Source organism: Mobula hypostoma, chromosome 6, assembly GCF_963921235.1.
Source record: "Mobula hypostoma chromosome 6, sMobHyp1.1, whole genome shotgun sequence".
NCBI classification, from domain to species: domain Eukaryota; kingdom Metazoa; phylum Chordata; class Chondrichthyes; order Myliobatiformes; family Myliobatidae; genus Mobula; species Mobula hypostoma.
In genome coordinates, this window is record NC_086102.1 from 64,964,463 (window position 1) to 64,983,810 (window position 19,348).

Genomic DNA, 19,348 nt, shown 5'->3' on the forward strand with positions numbered 1-19,348 from the left:
GTACCGAGAAGATAACCTGTTAATTTTCCCCGTTGGTTGTTAAAATGACTGCTCAGGAAGAGAAGGAATTGTAGCCAGCACATTGTTTGCGGTTCCCTGATGTCCCCCTTTTCTCGACAGAGGCAGCCCTTCACCTTTCCCACCCACCTAGCATCACCTGTCACCTTTAGCTTTTCCCCCCTCACCTCCCTCACCCCAGTTTTTTATTCTGACGTCTTTCTCCTTCCTGTCCAGTTCTGATGAAGGGCCTCGACCGTTTACTGATTTCCATAGATGTTGCCTGACCTGCTGAGCATTTTATATGCGTTAACAGATGAACTGTAGCTCAGATCATGCGCCCTGCAGTGGCCCCCGACGATGAAATAGACGCTTGTTGCTAGACGATAGTCTCACTGTTGCTGTGAAGAAGCTGCATAGCATTAATATTAATAGAAAATTAGCACAGCCCTGGAGCAGAACAGTGTGAGAAGAGGGATAATGTTACCTTCTCTCTGCTTCACTACACTTAAGGCGAATTAACATGAAGGTATACGATGTCCGTGAGTCTTGATCATAAACGCAAATGGCCCGTGTTCCAAAGAGGAATGTTTAGATTTATCGTGGAACTGCACAGTGCGTGGTTTTTCAGTAGAAGGAGCAGCGTGGCTTTACCCAGAGCGCCTCTTTGTTCAGAATGTAATCGTTGTTAGATTGGGAGAGATGGAGCTGGTAGCGGCGAAGCGCATCGTTATGTCTTAACGTAGTTTGGACATTTCCGGGCATTTTCACATCGAACTGATCCTAACCAAGTGTCTAAATGGCAGGGTAAACACGGTGCAGAGCAGGTAAGCTGTAGTTACAGGAGATGCAGAGAAATGAGACCTGGACGTGTTCTGTTCCAGAACAGGCAATGCGAAAATAAAGAGGTAGGGGTGCATAAAGAGTGTGAGTGTGAATCGGGCTGAGCAACACAAGGGCGGCGGGGTAGGAACCATTAGGCTTATAATTACAAAGAGATCTCGTGACGATTTGGTTTTAAATGGGCGTGAGGAGCTTGATTCTGCCGTGTTGGTGATGGAGAGATGGTGAAAAGGTTTACACTGAAAGCGAGAGCCGGGCTTGGTTCGGCGGAAATGGAAGAGGCGTGAGTGGGAGGGGAACACGCTTCCGTTAGTCTAAGCGTTTTCAATAAATCAAAGGAAATAACCCATTTGATGAAAGATTAGAATTTACAAAGTGTTCTCAGTGTAGTCTCCCGAAATGACCCCTTTTGTTGCCTGAGGTGTAAATGGAACATTGACGTACTGCTACATGACAATACGTGACAAATTGTTTATTCTCAAAGTACATTTTAAATCTAATCACGACATTTTTTTAAATTATGCAGACGCGAAGGAACTACTTTAGAGACTCGTCTCCTTTCTGGTTTCACCTGAGTATTCTAACTGACATAGCCTCTGCTCCTATCATTCACTTTAAGCTGTTCGCATTGACAGCTAACCTCTGCGGCTGGATGCAGTACTTAGAGTGTCTTGGAGCATTACAGTACCGATACAGACTCACAGCTCAACGAGGCCTTGCCGACCTCAGTGCCCACCATGCTAGTCCCATTTTCCTGCGTTCGGCCCATATCCCATAAGCCCTGACCTGGTAAAAGGCCTCTTAAACTCTTGCACTTGCTTCAGGCACTTCCTGTGGCAGCTCATACCATATACGTTACCACCCTCCGTGTGTAAAAGTTTCCCCGCCCGTCTAAATCTTTTTCCTCTCACTCAAAATCTATGCCCTCCAGATTTGGACACTCCTACACTGGGGAAAAGCCTGCACCATCCACTTATCTGTTCCTCTCATTCTCCTATAGAAACATAGAAAATCTAGAGCACAATACAGGCCCTTCAGCCCACAAAGCTGTGCCAAACATGTCCTTACCTTAGAACTACCCAGGCTTACCCACAGCACTCTATTTTTCTAAACTCCATGTACCTATCCAGGAGTCTCTTAAAAGACCCTATCGTTTCCACCTCCACCACTGTCGCCGGCAGCCCATTCCACACACTCACCACTCTCTGCATAAAAAAACTTACCCCTGACATCCCCTCTGTACCTACTTCCAAGCACCACAAAGCTATGCGCTGTAGTGCTAGCCATTTCAGCCCTGGGAAAAAGCCTCTGACTATCCACATGATAAATGCCTCTCATTATGTACAAAGGAATAAATACCTAGTCTGACTAACAGTAGACAATAGGAGTAGGCCATGCGGCCCTTCAAATCAGTACTGCCATTCACTGTGATCATGGCTGATCATCCACAATCAGTACCCCGTTCCTGCCTTCTCTCCATATCCCTCGACTCTGCTATCATTAAGAGCTCTATCTAACTCTTTCTTGAAAGCATCCAGAGACTTGGCCTCCTCAGCCTTATAGAAACATAGAAACATAGAAAATAGGTGCAGGAGTAGGCCATTCGGCCCTTCGAGCCTGCACCGCCATTTATTATGATCATGGCTGATCATCCAACTCAGAACCCAGCCTTCCCTCCATACCCCCTGACCCCTGTAGCCACAAGGGCCATATCTAACTTCCTTTTAAACATAGCTAATGAACTGGCCTCAACAGTTTGCTGTGGCAGACTGTGGCAGAATTCCACAGATTCACCACTCTCTGTGTGAAGAAGTTTTTCCTAACCTCGGTCCTAAAAGGCTTCCCCTCTATCCTCAAACTGTGACCCCTCGTTCTAGACCTCCCCAACATCGGGAACAATCTTCCTGCATCTAGCCTGTCCAATCCCTTTAGGATCTTATACGTTTCAATCAGATCCCCCCTCAATCTTCTAAATTCCAACGAGTACAAGCCCAGTTCATCCAGTCTTTCTTCATATGAAAGACCTGCCATCCCAGGAATCAATCTGGTGAACCTTCTTTGTACTCCCTCTATGGCAAAGATGTCTTTCCTCAGATTAGGGGACCAAAACTGCACACAATACTCCAGGTGTGGTCTCACCAAGGCCTTGTACAACTGCAGTAGTACCTCCCTGCTCCTGTACTCGAATCCTCTCGCTATAAATGCCAGCAACTAGTCCAGAATCTAACGAGTTTTGAAAAATTATCACTAATGCATCCACTATTTCTTGGGCCACTTCCTTAAGCACTCTGGGATGCAGACCATCTGGCCCTGGGGATTTATCTGCCTTCAATCCCTTCAATTTACCTAACACCACTTCCCTACTAACATGTATTTCGCTCAGTTCCTCCATCTCACTGGACCCTCTGTCCCTTACTATTTCTGGAAGATTATTTATGTCCTCCTTAGTGAAGACAGAACCAAAGTAATTATTCAATTGGTCTGCCATGTCCTTGCTCCCCATAATCAATTCACCTGTTTCTGTTTATGGGGCAGAGCCTTCCATATATCCACCACTCTCTGGGTGAAAAAGTTTTTCCTCAACTCCGTTCTAAATGGCCTACCCCTTATTCTTAAACAGTGGCCTCTGGTTCTGGTCTCGCCCAGCAGTGGGAACATGCTTCCTGCCTCCAGTGTGTCCAATCCCTTAATAATCTTATATGTTTCAATAAGATCCCCTCTCAGCCTTCTAAATTCCAGAGTATACAAGCCCAGTCGCTCCAATCTTCCAAGATATGACAGTCCCGCCATCCCGGGAATTAACCTTGTGAACCTGCGCTGCACTCCCTCAATAGCAAGAATGTCCTTCCTCAAATTTGGAGACCAAAACTGCACACAGTACTCCAGGTGTGGTCTCACCAGGGCCGTGTACAGCTGCAGAAGGACCTCTTTGCTCTTATACTCAATTCCCCTTGTTATGAAGGCCAGCATGCCATTAGCTTTCTTCACTGCCTGCTGTACCTGCATGCTTGCTTTCAGTGACTGATGTACAAGAACACCTAGATCTGTACTTCCCCTTTTCCTAACTTGACTCCATTTAGATAATAATCTGCCTTCCCGTTCTTACCACCGAAGTGGATAACCTCACATTTATCCACATTAAACTGCATCTGCCATGCATCTGCCCACTCACCCAGCCTGTCCACGTCACCCTGCATTCTCATAACATCCTCCTCACATTTCACACTGACACCCAGCTTTGTGTCATCGGCAAATTTGCTAATGTTACTTTGAATTCCCTTATCTAAGTCATTAATATATATTGTAAACAGCTGCGGTCCCAGCACTGAACCTTGCGGTACCCCACTGGTCACCGCCTGCCATTCCGAACGGGAGCCATTAATCGCTACTCTTTGTTTTCTGTCAGCCAGCCAATTTTCAATCCATGTCAGTACTCTGCCCCCAATACCATGTGCCCTAATTTTGCCCACTAATCTCCCATCTGGGACTTTATCAAAGGCTTTCTGAAAGTCCAGGTACACTACATCCACTGGCTCTCCCTCGTCCATTTTCATAGTTACATCCTCAAAAAATTACGGAAGATTAGTCAAGCACGATTTCCCCTTCGTAAATCCATGTTGACTTGGACCGATCCTGTTACTGCTATCCAGATGTGTTGTAATTTCAACTTTTATAATTGACTTCAGCGTCTTTCCCACCACCGACGTCAGGCTAACTGGTCTATAATTCCCTGTTTTCTCCCTTCCCCCCCTTCTTGAAGAGAGGGACAACATTAGCCACCCTCCAATCCACAGGAACTGATCCTGAATCTATAGAACATTGGAAAATGATTACCAATGCATCCACGATTTCTAAAGCCACCTCCTTAAGTACCCTGGGATGCAGACCATCAGGTCCCCGGGACTTATCAGCCTTCAGACCCAACAGTCTCTCCAACACCATTTCTTGCTTAATATAAATTTCCTTCAGTTCATCCATTACCCTAGGACCTTTGGCCACTATTACATCTGGGAGGTTGTTTGTGTCTTCCCTAGTGAAGACAGATCCAAAGTACCTGTTCAACTCATCTATCATTTCCTTGTTCCCCATAATAAATTCACCCGTTTCTGTCTTCAAGGGCCCAATTTTGGTCTTAACTATTTTTTTCCTTTTCACATACCTAAAGAAGCTTTTACTAAGCTCCTTTATATTCTTGGCTAGTTTACCTTCGTACCTCATTTATTCTCCACGTATTGCCTCTTTAGTTACCTTCTGTTGCTCTTTAAAAGTTTCCCAGTCTTCTGGCTTCCCTCTCATCTTTGCTATGTTATACTTATTCTCTTTTGTTTTTATACTGTTCATTACTTCCCTTGTCATCCACGGCCTCCCCTTACTCCCCTTAGGATCTTTCTTCCTCTTTGGAATGAACTGATCCTGCACCTTCTGCATTGTTCCCAGAAACACTTGCCATTGCTGTTCCACTGTCATCCCTGCTAGAGTATTGTTCCATTGAACTTTGGCCAGCTCCTCCCTCATAGCACCATAGTTCCCTTTGTTCAACTGTAATACTGACACTTCCGAGTTTCCCTTCTCCCTCTCAAATTGTAGATTAAAACTTATCATATTATGGTCACTACCTCCTAACGGCTCCTTTACCTCAAGGTCATTGCACAACACTAAATCTAGAATTGCGTTCTCTCTGGTAGGCTCCAGTACAAGCTGTTCTAAGAATCCATCTCGGAGGGACTCCACAAACTCCCTTTCTTGGGGTCCAGTACCAACCTGATTCCTCCAGTCTACCTGCATGTTGAAATCCCCCATAGCAACTGTAGCATTACCTTTGCGACATGCCAATTTTAACTCTAGATTCAACTTACACCCTACATCCAGACTACTGTTTGGGGGCCTGTAGATAACTCCTATTAGGGTCTTTCTACCCTTAGAATTTCTCAGTTCTATCCATACTGACTCTACGTCTCCTGATTCTATGTCCCCCCTCGCAAGGGACTAAATATCATTCCTCACAACAGAGCCACCCCACCCCCTCTGCCCATCAGTCTGTCCTTTCGATAGGACGTATGCCTGCATTGTTGTTCCACTGTCATCCCTGCTAGGGTATCTTTCCAGTCAACTTTGGCCAGCTCCTCCCTCATGGCTCCATAGTCCCCTTTGCTCAACTGCAATACTGACACTTCCGATTTTCCCTTCTCCCTCTCAAACTGTAGTTTAAAACTTATCATATTATGGTCACTACCTCCTAATGGCTCCTTTACCTCGAGTTCCCTTATCAAATCCAGTTCATTACACAACACTAGATCCAGAATTGCCTGTTGAAATCCCCCATAACAACCATAGCATTACCTTTGCGACATGCCAATTTTAACCTATTCCGATAACACATGCCCTCTCCTCAAATCTTTCTACACTCTAGTTGAACCTGCATCTTTCTATAACACAGCAACCACAACCATACGCTGTTCTCCATGTGCAGACTCGCCAACAACTGAAACAACTGCAACATCATGACCCTACTCCTAAACTCAGTGCCCTGACTGACAAAGGCAAGCATGTTAAACCCCCTTCCCACCGCCCTTTCTGCCAATTACGCCACTTTCATCACTCGACACATTTCCTCTTTTTTTACACAGCTGCATGGACCAACCATTGCTCTGAGAAGGATTTTTGTTTACACACAGCCTGAAAACTGCATGGCACTTTAATAAAACATTATACAAAATAAAATTCCAGCTGTGAAACAACAAAGGCTACGTGCATGGGAGCATTTCAGTTACTGTGCAGCCGCGCACCCACGCATCTTACATGGAACAGCGACACTTGTACTTCTAAAGTCCTTTTGTTCCATTACAACTCTACGTATTTCCCTCATCTCCTGAGTAACCATGACTTCTCCGTGTTTACTGAAGAGAAAGAAATATTTGTTAAAATTCCCACTCATTTCCTGCAACTCCAGACACAGACAGGCCTGCTGATCTCTAAGGAGACCTACTCTTGCTATTGCCAACTTTTTATTCTTATTATAGCTGTAGAATCTCTTGGGATGGTCCTTAACCTTACCTGCCAGATGCATCTCATACCTTCCCTTTGCCCTTCTGATTTCCCTCTTAAGTATATTTCTGATCTTTTTCTAGTCATCAAGGGAATTGCTCAGTCCCAACCTCCTAAACACAATGTATGCTTGGTTCTTTTTCTTGATCAGACTGTCAATCTCTCTCATCAGCCACGGTTCCCTAAACTTTCCAAGTATGCCCATCACCTCGAGAGGAACGTGCTGCTCTTTGACATCTGCTATCGCATTCTTGAAGGGCTCCACTTATCGTGCATTCCTTTCCCTTCAAGCAGGCTCCATTGACCTCTGACAGGACCTGTTCAATTCCCCCAGAGTTATCCCTGCTGCAGCTTAACATCCTAACATATGGACATGTCCTATCCTTTTCCATCACTATCTTAAAACTGTAGGAATTATGGTCATTAGGCCCGAAGTGCTCCGTAACTGTCATTTCAGTTAGTTTCTCTGCCTTGTTCACTTAAAGGAGATTCAGCATTGCATGCTCCCAAGTAGGCTCAGGAAAGTTTCCTGTATACACTTCACAAGTTCCTTTCCATCCAGGCCCTTAACACTTTGTGACTCAGCCAACACTGGGGAAATTAAATTCTATCATTAATATGACCCTATTATTGAGATTAATTTATTTATCACACATCCATCTAAGCATTGTTTGTGCTTGCTACCAACTTGCCTAAGGTGTGCTGGGAGAAGCCTGCAGATGTCACATTCAAGCACCAACTTAGCATGACCACAATCCTCAGCAGACCAACACAACACACATGCACACACAATAAAAAGAACACAACAAGCATCAAAACAGCAACAGCAAAACAAGTCTCTTTGGGCCTATGGGCCTCCAGTCTACAGTCTCTGGTCATCTACCTTCGGTATCAATCCCCGGACTGGCTGATGACAGGTCCTCAAAATCCCGGCGCCAAATTCTGGGCTTGCTAACTGCCTGGCCCTCAAGCCTCCGGTTCACACTGATTTCTGGGACAGCCTGACTTCCAAGGATGTTCTTCATCACTGCTCCACAACCCTGTCTCTAAACCCGAATCTGACCTCTAGCTCCCCACATCCCTGTGCCTAAACTCCAAATCCCCTTTCTGACCCAAAACCATTACTGTGAACTTTTTATAAAAAAACTAAGTCTGCACTATGATCTTGACAGAGACTGCAGCTCTGTACCATCTTGACCAGAAGCCGCCTTATAACTATTTTTACAACCATGAGAAACCAGGTCCACTTTTTGTTTCTAAGTTCCATCTATCTGGCCTCAATGGATGATCCCCCTATAATATCACCTCCAATCTTGCTGTTATGTACCTTTGTCACACCTGTATCGTGGAGTACTGAGTACAAGACTTGCACTCATTGGCTACTGTTTTATCCCATAACTTGGTCCTGCTCAGCTCCCATCCCATCCCTTCCCGCGCCCCCCCCCGCCCCTCGCCAACCAAAATTAAAAACATTCCATGTAGCACCGGCAAATTACCCTGAGAGGATATTGGTTTCTCTTGTGTACAGGTTATCCCTAACCGAGAAGAGATCCCAGTTGTCCAAGAACCTGAATCGCTGCGCTGTGCATCAACTCAGCCTCAAATTCATCTCACCTATTCTTCTGTTTCTGACCTTGCTCGCATGTGGCATCACGAGTAATCCAGAGATCACTACCATAGAGCACAAGATATAGGAGCAGAATTATGCCATTTGGCCCATCGAGTCTGCTCTGCCATTCAATCATGGCTGATCCTTTTTTCCCCCTCCTCAGCCCCACTCCTTGCCTTCTCCCCATAACCTTTGATGCTGTGGCCAATCAAGAACCTATCAATCTCTGCCTTAAATACACCCATCGACATGGCCTTGACATTGCTTTGCTTTCCTCACCACCAGCTCAACCTGCAAGTTAACCTTTAAGGTATTCTGCACAAAGTCCCTTTGCTTCTCAGGTTTTTGAACTTTCTCTCCATTCTTCTTCTGAAGTGTATGACCATGCATTTTCCAACATTGTATTCCATTTGCCACTTTCTTGCCCATTCTCGTAATCTTTCTAAGTCCTTGTGCTCTCGAGGCCGTGCTTCTTAATATCTTTAATATCTTACCCAACTCTCTATACTCATTCTGCAGGGCCTCTCCCTTGTTGTATCAATGCCATTTGTAGCAAAATGTACAATGACCTCTGTTCCTCCTTCCTTTTGACAATTTTTGCAGCTAGTCAGAGACATCCTTGCCGCAGTAGCAAAGAGGGATACAGGAGATTCTGTGGCTGCAGAACAAGAGCCAGGCATGGTGTGTTACCTTCTGGGTACCAGAGTCAAGTATTGGAGAAATTAAAATGGGAGTGTCCCTGAGGGACATTGAGTTTGTGGGTGGAGTGAGTGAGGGGGAGGGGGTGGTGGTGAGGTGATAGGCTGTACATAAGAGGGTGAAGAGGTAACCAAGGAAATAACATGGATCTTCAGGAACCAAAACTGATGCAAAATAATCTGCAGATGCTGTTGTCAAAGGAACACTCACAATGCGCTGGAGGAACTCAGCAGGCCAGTCAGCATCAGTTGAAAAGATTAGTCGATGTTTCAGGCCGAAACCCTTCGTCAGGACTGAAGGAAGAACTTTGGGGAGGGATTGAAGAATGCAGGTAGTTGAAAAAAACAGTAATTTTAAAGACAAAGGGGTGGGGGAGGGGAAGAAGGGAGGTGATTGGCAGGAGAACAATGCGAAGTAGTAGAAGGAGGCGGAACTATGAGGGAGGTGATGTGAAATAAGGATAGAGGAAGGGAGGGGGAGGGAATTACTGGAAGTTGGAGAATTCTGTGTTCATACCAAGGGGCTGGAGACTACCTAGACGGTATATGAGTTGTTGCCCTCCAACCTGAGTTTAGCCTCATCATGGCAGTAGAGGAGGCCATGTATGGACATAACTGAATGGGAATGGGAAGCAGAGTTGAAGTGGATGGCTACCGGGAGATCCGGTTCCAGGCCTCCCAGTTCGGCGCAGCGAGGATCCCAGGTACCTACGTTTCATTGACCGCTGCTCCCGCAGGATTCTCCGCACCACGCTCGCTGCCATGCAAAAATATCTAAGGCCCTGTCCCTCTCACTGCCACCACTCCGGGACTCACTCTCCACCGTCTGCCATGGACCTCTCCTACACTTCATTCTCCGCCGGATTCACGCCTCCAACCGCCGTTTCTTCTCCTTCCTCGTGTCCAAGAAGGACAACAAGCTCGCCCGCCTGGAGCCCACAACAATGACCAGCTCCAGCCTGGACCGAAACCCCTCGGACCTCGACTTCTCAGGCCTTCCGCAGGTCGGAGACCCATCCGCCTCTGATTCTGACCCTGACTGGAACCACGGCCTCCGGACATGGGCACCAGCTTCCGGGTGGCCACGGACTCACTCGCCTCCGACTCCGACCTCAGTTCTGGGGCCCTGCAGGATACAGTCTCCGCCACGCCAAGTTTAGGATCCAGCTCCTAAGGAGGTCCCGAAACTCTCCAAACCGGAACCGCTCTTACTGCCGCTGGGTCCCACCGCCTATCCTATTCCCCCACTACCCTCTTTCCTCCCATTGACTCCCAAACATCCCTCTACCCCTCATCGTCCATGCATTCCTCTGATTCCTCATCCTCCCCTAATCCCGTTCTCCCTGAACATCCCAACCCCCCTCTCCCTCCTGAGACCTCCCACTCTTCACCCTCCTCCGACCCCAGCCCCAACCCTTGCCATGTCTTCACCATCCCCTCTGACCTTCTCCTCTCTGAGGCAGAACGTTCTGTCCTTAGCAAGGGCCTCACTTTTGTCCCCCTCTGTCCACACCTCAGTGAGTTCCGTGCCCGCCATGATGCTGAACTCTTCTTCCATCGCCTACGTCTCCAAGCCTACTTCTTTGGCAAGGATTCCCCTCCCACTACTGATGACCCTTTCTCCTGTCTTCAACCCTCCTCCTCCTCCTGGACACCCCACCTGGGCCTTCTACCTTCACTCGATCTTTTTATCTCCAATTGTTGCCGAGACATCAACCGTCTCAACTTCACCACTCCTCTCTCCTGTTCCAACCTCACTCCCTCTGAACGCACTGCCATCCACTCTCTCCGCACCAATTCCAACCTCACCATCAAACACGCAGACAAAGGTGGTGCCGTAGTAGTCTGGTGGATGGACGTCTACCTCACTGAGGCCAAACGGCAGCTCTCTGACACCTCCTCTTACTTACCCCTGGAACAGGACCACACCAAAAAACATCAATCCATTGTCTCCCGCACAATCACCACTCTTAGCAACTCCGGAGACCTTCCATCCTCAGCCGCTAAACTCATTATTCCCACACCGCTCAGTTTTACCTCCTCCCAAAGATACACAAGCCTGACTGTCCCATAGACCCATAGTTTCTGCCTGCTCCTGTCCCACCGAACTTGTATCTGCCTACCTGGACTCCATCTTGTCACCTATAGTTCAGTCCCTCCCCACCTACATCCGCGATACATACCATGCCCTCCACCCCTTCAATAACTTCCAGTTCCCCGGTCCCAACCGCTTCATTTTTACTATGGATGTCCAATCCTTATACACTTCCATTCCCCATCAAGAAGGCCTCAAAGCCCTCTGCTACATCCTAGATAATAGACCTCACCAGTTCCCCACCACCACTACCCTCGTCCGGTTGGCGGAACTGGTTCTCACACTTAATAACTTCTCTTTTGGCCTTTCCCACTTTCTTCAGACTAAGGGTGTAGCTATGGGAACTTGCATGGGACCCAGCTACGCCTGCCTCTTCGTTGGTTATGTGGAACAGCAGTACTATTCTGGTACTGCTCCCCAACTTTTCCTTCGATGCATTGATGACTACATTGGTGCTGCTTCCTGCACCCATGCTGTGCTCGTCAATTTCATCGACTTTACTTCTAACTTCCACCCAGCCCTCAAATTCACTTGGTCTATCTCAAACACTTCTCTCCCCTTTCTCGATCTCTCGGTCTCTATCTCTGGAGACAGACTGTCCACTGACATCTTCTACAAGCCCACTGACTCTCATAACTACCTCGACTATACCTCTTCCCACCCCACCACATGCAAAAATGTCATTCTCTGTTCCCAGTTCCTCTCTCTCCGCCGCATCCGCTCCCAGGATGAGGCTTTCCGTTCCAGGACATCTCGAATATTCTCTTTCTTTAAGGATCGTGGTTTCCCTTCTACGGTGATCAATGATGCCCTCACCTGCATCTCCTCCATTTCCCGCACTTCGGCCCTCACCCCATCTTCCCACCACCACAACAGGGACAGAGTTCCCCTTGTCCTCACCTACCACCCCACCAGCCTCCGGATCCAGCACATTATCCTCCGCAACTTCTGCCACCTTCAACAGGACCCCACCACTAAACACATCTCTCTCTCTCCACCCCTCTCTGCCTTCTGCAGGGATTGGTCCCTCCGTGACTCACTTATCCACACGCCCATCCCCACAGATCTCCCACCCGGCACTTATCCCTGTAAGCGTAAGTGCTACACCTGTCCCTACACCTCCTCTCTTGCCACCATTCAGGGCCCCAAACAGTCCTTCCAGGTGAGGCAACACTTTACTTGCGAATCTGTTGGGGTCATCTATTGCATCCGGTGCTCCCGGTGCGGCCTCCTCTACATCAGTGAAACCCGACGCAAATTGGGGGACCGCTTCGTCGAGCACCTCCGCTCCGTCCACCAAAATGTGTAGGGGGAGTGATGGAATTTCAGAACAAATTATGCAAAAGGAAATATCTGGTATCTTAGAAGGTTTTTGGGTGAGTAAATCCTGGGGGTTGATGTATCACAGGCTGAGATGGAAGGCAAGGAAAGAGACTGTAGAAATCTGTGATCACAGAAATGGTGCTAGATCACTGCAACACGAGCAGATGTGCCACATTATAACAGCAGGAATAAAGGGGCTCATTACAGGCGAGTGCAAATTACTGGACAGAACATTGGTGGAAAGGTAATCTCCTAAGTGGATGATTATGCACTTGGAGAAATAGGAATTGATCAAAGTTAGTCTTATTTGATATCTGATGAATTAGATTGAATTTTCTCAGGTGGCTGATTGTGTTAATGAACCTAGTCCCCATTGACCTTGTCTGCATGGTTGTAAGTAAAGCCTTTGACAAGATGCTATGTGGGAGACTGGGTTGGAAGTCAAGAGGCCAAGAGATCCATAGTGATCATAGTGGCTTGTCCAAAGGTGGTAGAGAGGAGTGCATGAGAGTTGATTTTGTGATTGGATGCCCATTAGTAGAGATATGGTTCCTAAGGGTGTCATAACCAGGGATGGTAGTGGGAATAAGCTCCCACTACCTGTAAAGTGCTCCTAATGATGTGTGTTTCTGACAGCCTCTGACAACCAAGTCCAGCTCTTGGCTGTCACATGTGGCTTAGCTACTAGACCCGGCGGAACTGTTTCCACTGACAAGAGAAGGGGCAAAGGTGGACCACTGGTGCTTCAAAACCAGTTGCTTCGGACAGGTTGGGCTCGTCAGCTTGGACGGCAGCCCGCCTAGGAGAAGCAAAACTCTGATTTTAAACCTCCGCGGCCTCGCTGTGGAAGGCTTTGGGAGTAAACCCCGAGGAAGAAATCTGAAGCCAGGGTCCCTAAGGCAGTCTGATGTTGTTACAACTTCACTCTGGCAACCTCTGCGACGACACTGGTGCCAGGCTGTATCGGCCCTTGTCCTTCCCTTGGACTACATCAGTGACGTGGAGAGGGGAATCCACTGCATGGGCAACAGCCGGTTCTTCAAATCTTCCCACCCAGGCTTGTGCCCTGGAGAGGATACAGTCCATCAGAGGTGCAAACCCATGATCCCCTGGGATTGACAGCTGCCTACAGTAGAGATATACCACAGTGACTGGTGCTGAGATCTCTTCTGTGTGGACAGGGAAGGAGGAGGCAATACTAACCTGGAGGTGCTGCTGTAAGTGAGGAGGATTGTCTTTACTTACACTCACTAGTTGTTTTCATTGGCAGAGGAATAGCAGATGGAAGATCTGCTAAATGCAAATTGGAGATGGTGTATTTTGGAAAGACTAATAACAGTTAGATATGCACAATGAACTGAAATATTAGTATTGAAAAGGAGGGCAGCAGCACAAGTAGACAAGGAGGTTAACGAGGTATATAGGATAGTTGCCTTCATCACAGATGCAGCAAGACAATATGGAGCAAGGTGAAGATGATAAATATATATTTTTCTGGTTGGAAAATTATTGCAAGGATGTAATTGCATTGGAGAGGATGCAGAGGAGATGTCCTGAGATGGAGAGTTTTATTTTGTGATAAGTAACTGGTTAGGCTGCTTGGAATGAGCAGGAATCTAACTGACTGAACAACATTAAATGGGCAGAGATATGAATGCCTCGTGAGACCGTTTTCCTCTTAGTGAAGTGTTGATATTTTCTTAATATAAAGGACAAGAGGTTTGAAAGGAATTTAAGGAAGACCATAAGGCGCAGGAGTAGATTTAGGACATTTGGCTCGTTGAGCCTGGGTTGATTTATTATCTCTCTCAACCCCATTCGCCTGCCTTCTTCGGTAACATTTGATGCCCTGAATAATCAAGAACCCATCAACCTCTGCATGAAATATACCCAACGACTTGGTCTCTACAGTCGTCTCCAGCAAAGAATTCCACAGATTTACCACCATCTCCTCCTCATCTCTGTTCTAAAAGATTGTCCCTCTATTCTGAGGCTGTACCCTCTGGTTCTAGATTCCCCCAGCATAGGAAAATCCCCTCCAATTCCACCCTATCTAGGCTTTTAAATATTCAATAGATTTCATTGATATCCCCCATCATTCTTCTAATCTCTAGTGAGTACAGGCCCAGAGACATCAAACACTCCGTACATGTTAATCATTTCATTCCCAGAACCATTTTGTCAACCTCTTCAAGACCCTCTCTAATGCCAGCACATCTTTTCTTAGATAAGGATCCAAAAACTACTGGTAATACTCCAAATACAGTCTGACCAAAGCCTCAGCATTACATGCTTGCTTTTGTATTCTAGTCCTCTCGAAATTAATACTAGCATTGCGTCTGCCTTCCTTACTGCCAATTCAACTTTTAAATTAAGCTTTCGGGAATCCTGCGCAATGACCCCAAAGTCTCTTTGCATCTCTGATTTCTGAATTTTCTCCCTATTTAGAAACTAGTCTGCGCCGTTACTTCTTCTACCAAAATGCATGACCATACATTTCCCGACACTGTATTCCATCTGCCACTTCTTTGTTCATTCTCCTAATCTAAGTTCTTCTGCAGACTTCCTGCTTCCTCAACAGTACCTGCCCCTTCACCTGTCTTAATATCATCCACACACTTGGCCACAAATCTATCAATTTCATCATCCAAATTATTGACAAATAACGTCAAAAGAATTGGTCTCAACCCCAACCTCAGCAGAAAACTATTAGTCTATGGCAGCTAACCAGAAAAGGCCAACTTTCTTCTCGCTCTTCACCTTCTGCGAGTCAGCCAATCTTCTATCCATAATCACATTTTTCCTGTAATACCATCTTGTTTAGCAGATTCATGAATGGCATCTTGTCAAAGGCCTTCTGAAAATCCAAGTGAACAACATCCACTGATTCTCCTTTGTCTATCTTGCCTGTTATTACCTCAAAGGATTGAAAAAGGTTTGCCAGGCAAGATTTCCCCTTAAGGAAGCCATGCTGACTGTGGCCTATTTTAATTAAGTGCCTCCAAGTACCACAAAACCTCATCCTTAATAATGGTCTTCAACATCTTCCTAACCACTGCAGTCAGGCTAACTGGCCTAAAATTTCCTTGCTTTTGCCTCTTTCTTTCCTTAAAGAACAGAGTGAAATTTTCAAGATTCCAGTCCCTTGGAACCATTTCAGGATCTGGTGATTCTTGAAAGATCAACACTAATGCCTCCACAATCTCTTCTGCTACCTTTTTAAGAAACCTGGGTTGTCATCCATCTGGTCCAGGTGACTTAACTATCTTCAGACCTTTCAGCTTCTCAAGCACCTTCTCCTCAGTGATAGCAAATTCACTCACTTCTACACCTTGACATTCTCAAATTTCTGGCATACTGCTGGTGCCTTCCACAGTGAAGACTGATGCAAAATACTTATTAAGTTTGTCCACGTATCTTTGTTCTCTATTACAACCTCTCCAGCATCATTTTCCAGTGGTCCATTATCCACTCTCACTTTTACTTCTTTAGTTTTTATGCTATTTTTTAAAATTTTCCTTGTCTGCAACTGCTTCCTCATCCTCCCTTTAGGATACAATTTCTTTGGGATGTATCTATCTTGTACCTTCTGAATTGCTTCAAGAAACTCCAGCCATTGCTGTTCTGCTGTCATCCCTCCTCGTGTTCCCTTCCAATCAACTTTGGCCAGCTCCACTTTCATGACTCTGAAATTCCCTTTACTCCACTGTATATAGAACATAGGACCATATAGCACAGGTACAGTTCCTTCAGCTCACCAATTAAATTAGTAATCAAATGGCCAACCTAACTACTCTCTTCTGCCTACACAGTGTCCTTTCATTTTCCTCACATTTGTGTCCCTATCCAAATGTCTTTCAAGTCTAATGTATCTGCCTCTAACACCACTCCAAGCAGCATATTCCAAGCACCCATCACTCTGTTTTTTAAAAAAAAATGCCCCTCACTTCTCCTTTGAAGTTACCCCCTCTGACTTTAAATACACACCCTCTGGTGTTAGACATTTCAACTGCAGGGAAAATGTACTTACTGTCTCCTCTATCATTTTACATTTCTTTTCTATCTCCAGTTGAAATTTGAGCAGTTTGTACATCCTGGCTAGAGATTGGAGGCCCACACACAACTCCCTCAGGGTCTTTTTACGCTTGCAGTTTCTTCCCTCTACCCAGAAGGATTCTACATCCTGTGTCACCTCCTTCTAAGGATTGATTTAATTTTTTACCAACAGAGCCACCCCACCCCCTTGGCCTACTGGCCTGTCCTTTTTATGCAGTGTGTATCCTTGGATGTTAAGCTCCCAACCATGATCTTCTTTCAGATATGACTCAGTGACGCATACATGATTGTACTTGCTAACATCTTGCGTTACAAGATCATCTACCTTATTCTGTATCACTGCATGCACTCAAATGTAACACCTTCAGTCCTGTATTCATCCCTCTTCAATTTTGCCCACATTTTAAACTTCTCATTCCACTGACTACAACTTTACCCTGTCATCTGCCTATCCTTTCTCTCTCTCACTACACACTGTATCACCTTTTATACCAACTTCCCCATCCTTATTCTCAGCCTGATCACCCCAATTCCCATACCCCTAGCAAATTAGTTTAAACTTTCTCAACAGCTCTATCAAACCTGCCCGCAAGGATATTAGTCCCCCTTGAGTTCAGGTGTAACCCATCCTCTTGTACAGGTCATACCTTCCCCAGAACAGATCCTAATGATCCAGAAATCAGAACTCCCGCCCCTGTACCAGTTCAGCAGCCAAGCATACGTCTGCGAAGAAGTTAAGGAAGAAGATGTTATAATGCACAGGGTGTCTGGAGTTGTGAATGCATTGTTGCATTCAGGGTGCACACGTTATAAAAATATTTGGTGGAGCGTTAGATATGCAGGATGTAGAAGGTATAGGTGTTGGGAATTTTGAGTAATAAGATATATTCAGTGGGCTGAAGTGCCTGTTTCCACGCTGAGTTATGTCATTAATGATCGTTTGCATGGCTTCTCATACTAAATTTGGTGGAACAGTCTGCATTCAGTTTATTTGATATTTAAATTTGGAGTGATCATGAACAGTGAGTTTGCAATATGTTCAAATATAAGCCGTTTTGTTTCAAAGTGAATTTTAGAAGTATCATTCAATTAATTTCATTTGACATTTGCAATAGAGCAAAACATTGAAATCAGAATTTAAAAGAAAAGCTGCTCAAACTTTGAAGGTCAGGTAGAATCACTGCAAGAAGAAATGATCAACATGGTGTTTCCTTTCTATGCTGTTCCTCATCTTTATTGTGGAATGTAGTCCTCCACAACTTGTCCTGTTGATCTCCGAAAAGCTGTACTCTCTGCAGCATTTTACTGTTTGGATTCTTTGCAATGAAGTGGTCTGCAATCTTCCTCATGTTAGCCTGATTGTAGTATCAGAGGACCCACAAGTGAATCTCCCTTGTGTGCAGGCTGCTGGTTTTCAGATGTTGCCTCAAAAATACCTGGCCATCAGAAGTGTGACTGCAACCCTTTTGGATTGAACAAAAATGCAAAACAAATTTTGGAACAGCTGTTATCAGAATCTAAACACAAAATAATCTGCAGATACTGGGATCCAAGCAACACTCACAACACACTGGAGGAACTCAGTAGGTCGGGCAGCATCCGTGGAAATGATCAGTCGATGTTTCGGGCCAGAACCCTTCATCAGGACTGTAGGGGGAAGGGGCAGAGGTCCTATAAAGAAGGTGGGGGGAGGGTGGGAAGGAGAAGGCTGGTAGGTTCCAGGTGAAAAAGCAGTAAGGGGAAAGATAAAGGGGTGGCAGAGGGGAGGCAGGTAGGCAGGAAAGGTGAAGAAGGAATAGGGGAAAACACAATGGGTAGTAGAAGGAGGCAGAACCATGAGGGAGGCGATAGGCAGCTGGGGGAGGGGGCAGAGTGACATAGGGATAGGGGAAGGGAGGGGGAGGGAATTACCGGAAGTTGGAGAATTCTATGTTCATACCAAGGGGCTGGAGACTACCTAGACGGTATATGATGTGTTGCTCCTCCAACCTGAGTTTAGTCTCATCATGGCAGTAGAGGAGGCCATGTATGGACATATCTGAATGGGAGTGGGAAGCAGAGTTGAAGTGTGTGGCTACTGGGAGATCCTGTCTGTTGTGGCGGACGGAGCGGAAGTGCTCAATGAAGCGGTCCCCCAATCTGCGTTGGGTTTCACCGATGTAGAGGAGGCCGCACCGGGAGCACTGGATGCAATAGATGACCCCAACAGACTCACAAGTGAAGTGTTGCCTCACCTGGAAGGACTGTTTGGAGCCCTGAATGGTGGCAACGGAGGAGGTGTAGGGACAGGTGTAGCACTTGTGCTTACAGGGATAAGTGCCAGGTGGGAGATCCGTGGGGAGAGACATGTGGATAAGGGAGTCGCGGAGGGACCAATCCCTGCAGAAAGTGGAGAGGGGTGGAGAGGGAAAGGTGTGCTGAGTGGTGGGTCCTGTTGAAGGTAGCGGAAGTTGCGGAGGATAATGTGCTGGATCTGGAGGCTGGTGGGGTGGTAGGTGAGGACGAGGGGAACTATTTTAGGAAGGTGGAAAATGCTTTGTAGATTTGGGTTACATCAAGGATCTTTAATAAATGGGTGCTGAGTTGACAGGAAAGGAAAGAATTAAGGGTGATAGTCAATGCATCAATTTACACTTTAAGAATGACTTTTGGCAATTGTTCAAAAGATATCAATATTATAAA

General features: G+C 46.2%; 1 protein-coding gene across 6 annotated transcripts in view; it reads left to right on the forward strand.

Annotated features, from left to right (window-relative positions):
- Window positions 1-230: 230 nt before the first annotated feature.
- The window catches only part of LOC134348073 (centrosome-associated protein 350-like), a 49,049-nt gene continuing 29,931 nt past the window's right edge, over window positions 231-19,348 (forward strand). For 4 of the 6 annotated variants that reach the window (XM_063050894.1, XM_063050892.1, XM_063050898.1 and 1 more), the window contains exon 1: window positions 231-526. In XM_063050894.1, the coding sequence (XP_062906964.1) occupies window positions 521-526 (6 nt within the window). In that variant the 5' untranslated portion in view covers window positions 231-520. Of the gene's footprint in view, window positions 527-574; window positions 825-19,348 lie in introns of those variants that run through there. The other 2 variants (XM_063050896.1, XM_063050897.1) reach the window with 2 other exon arrangements.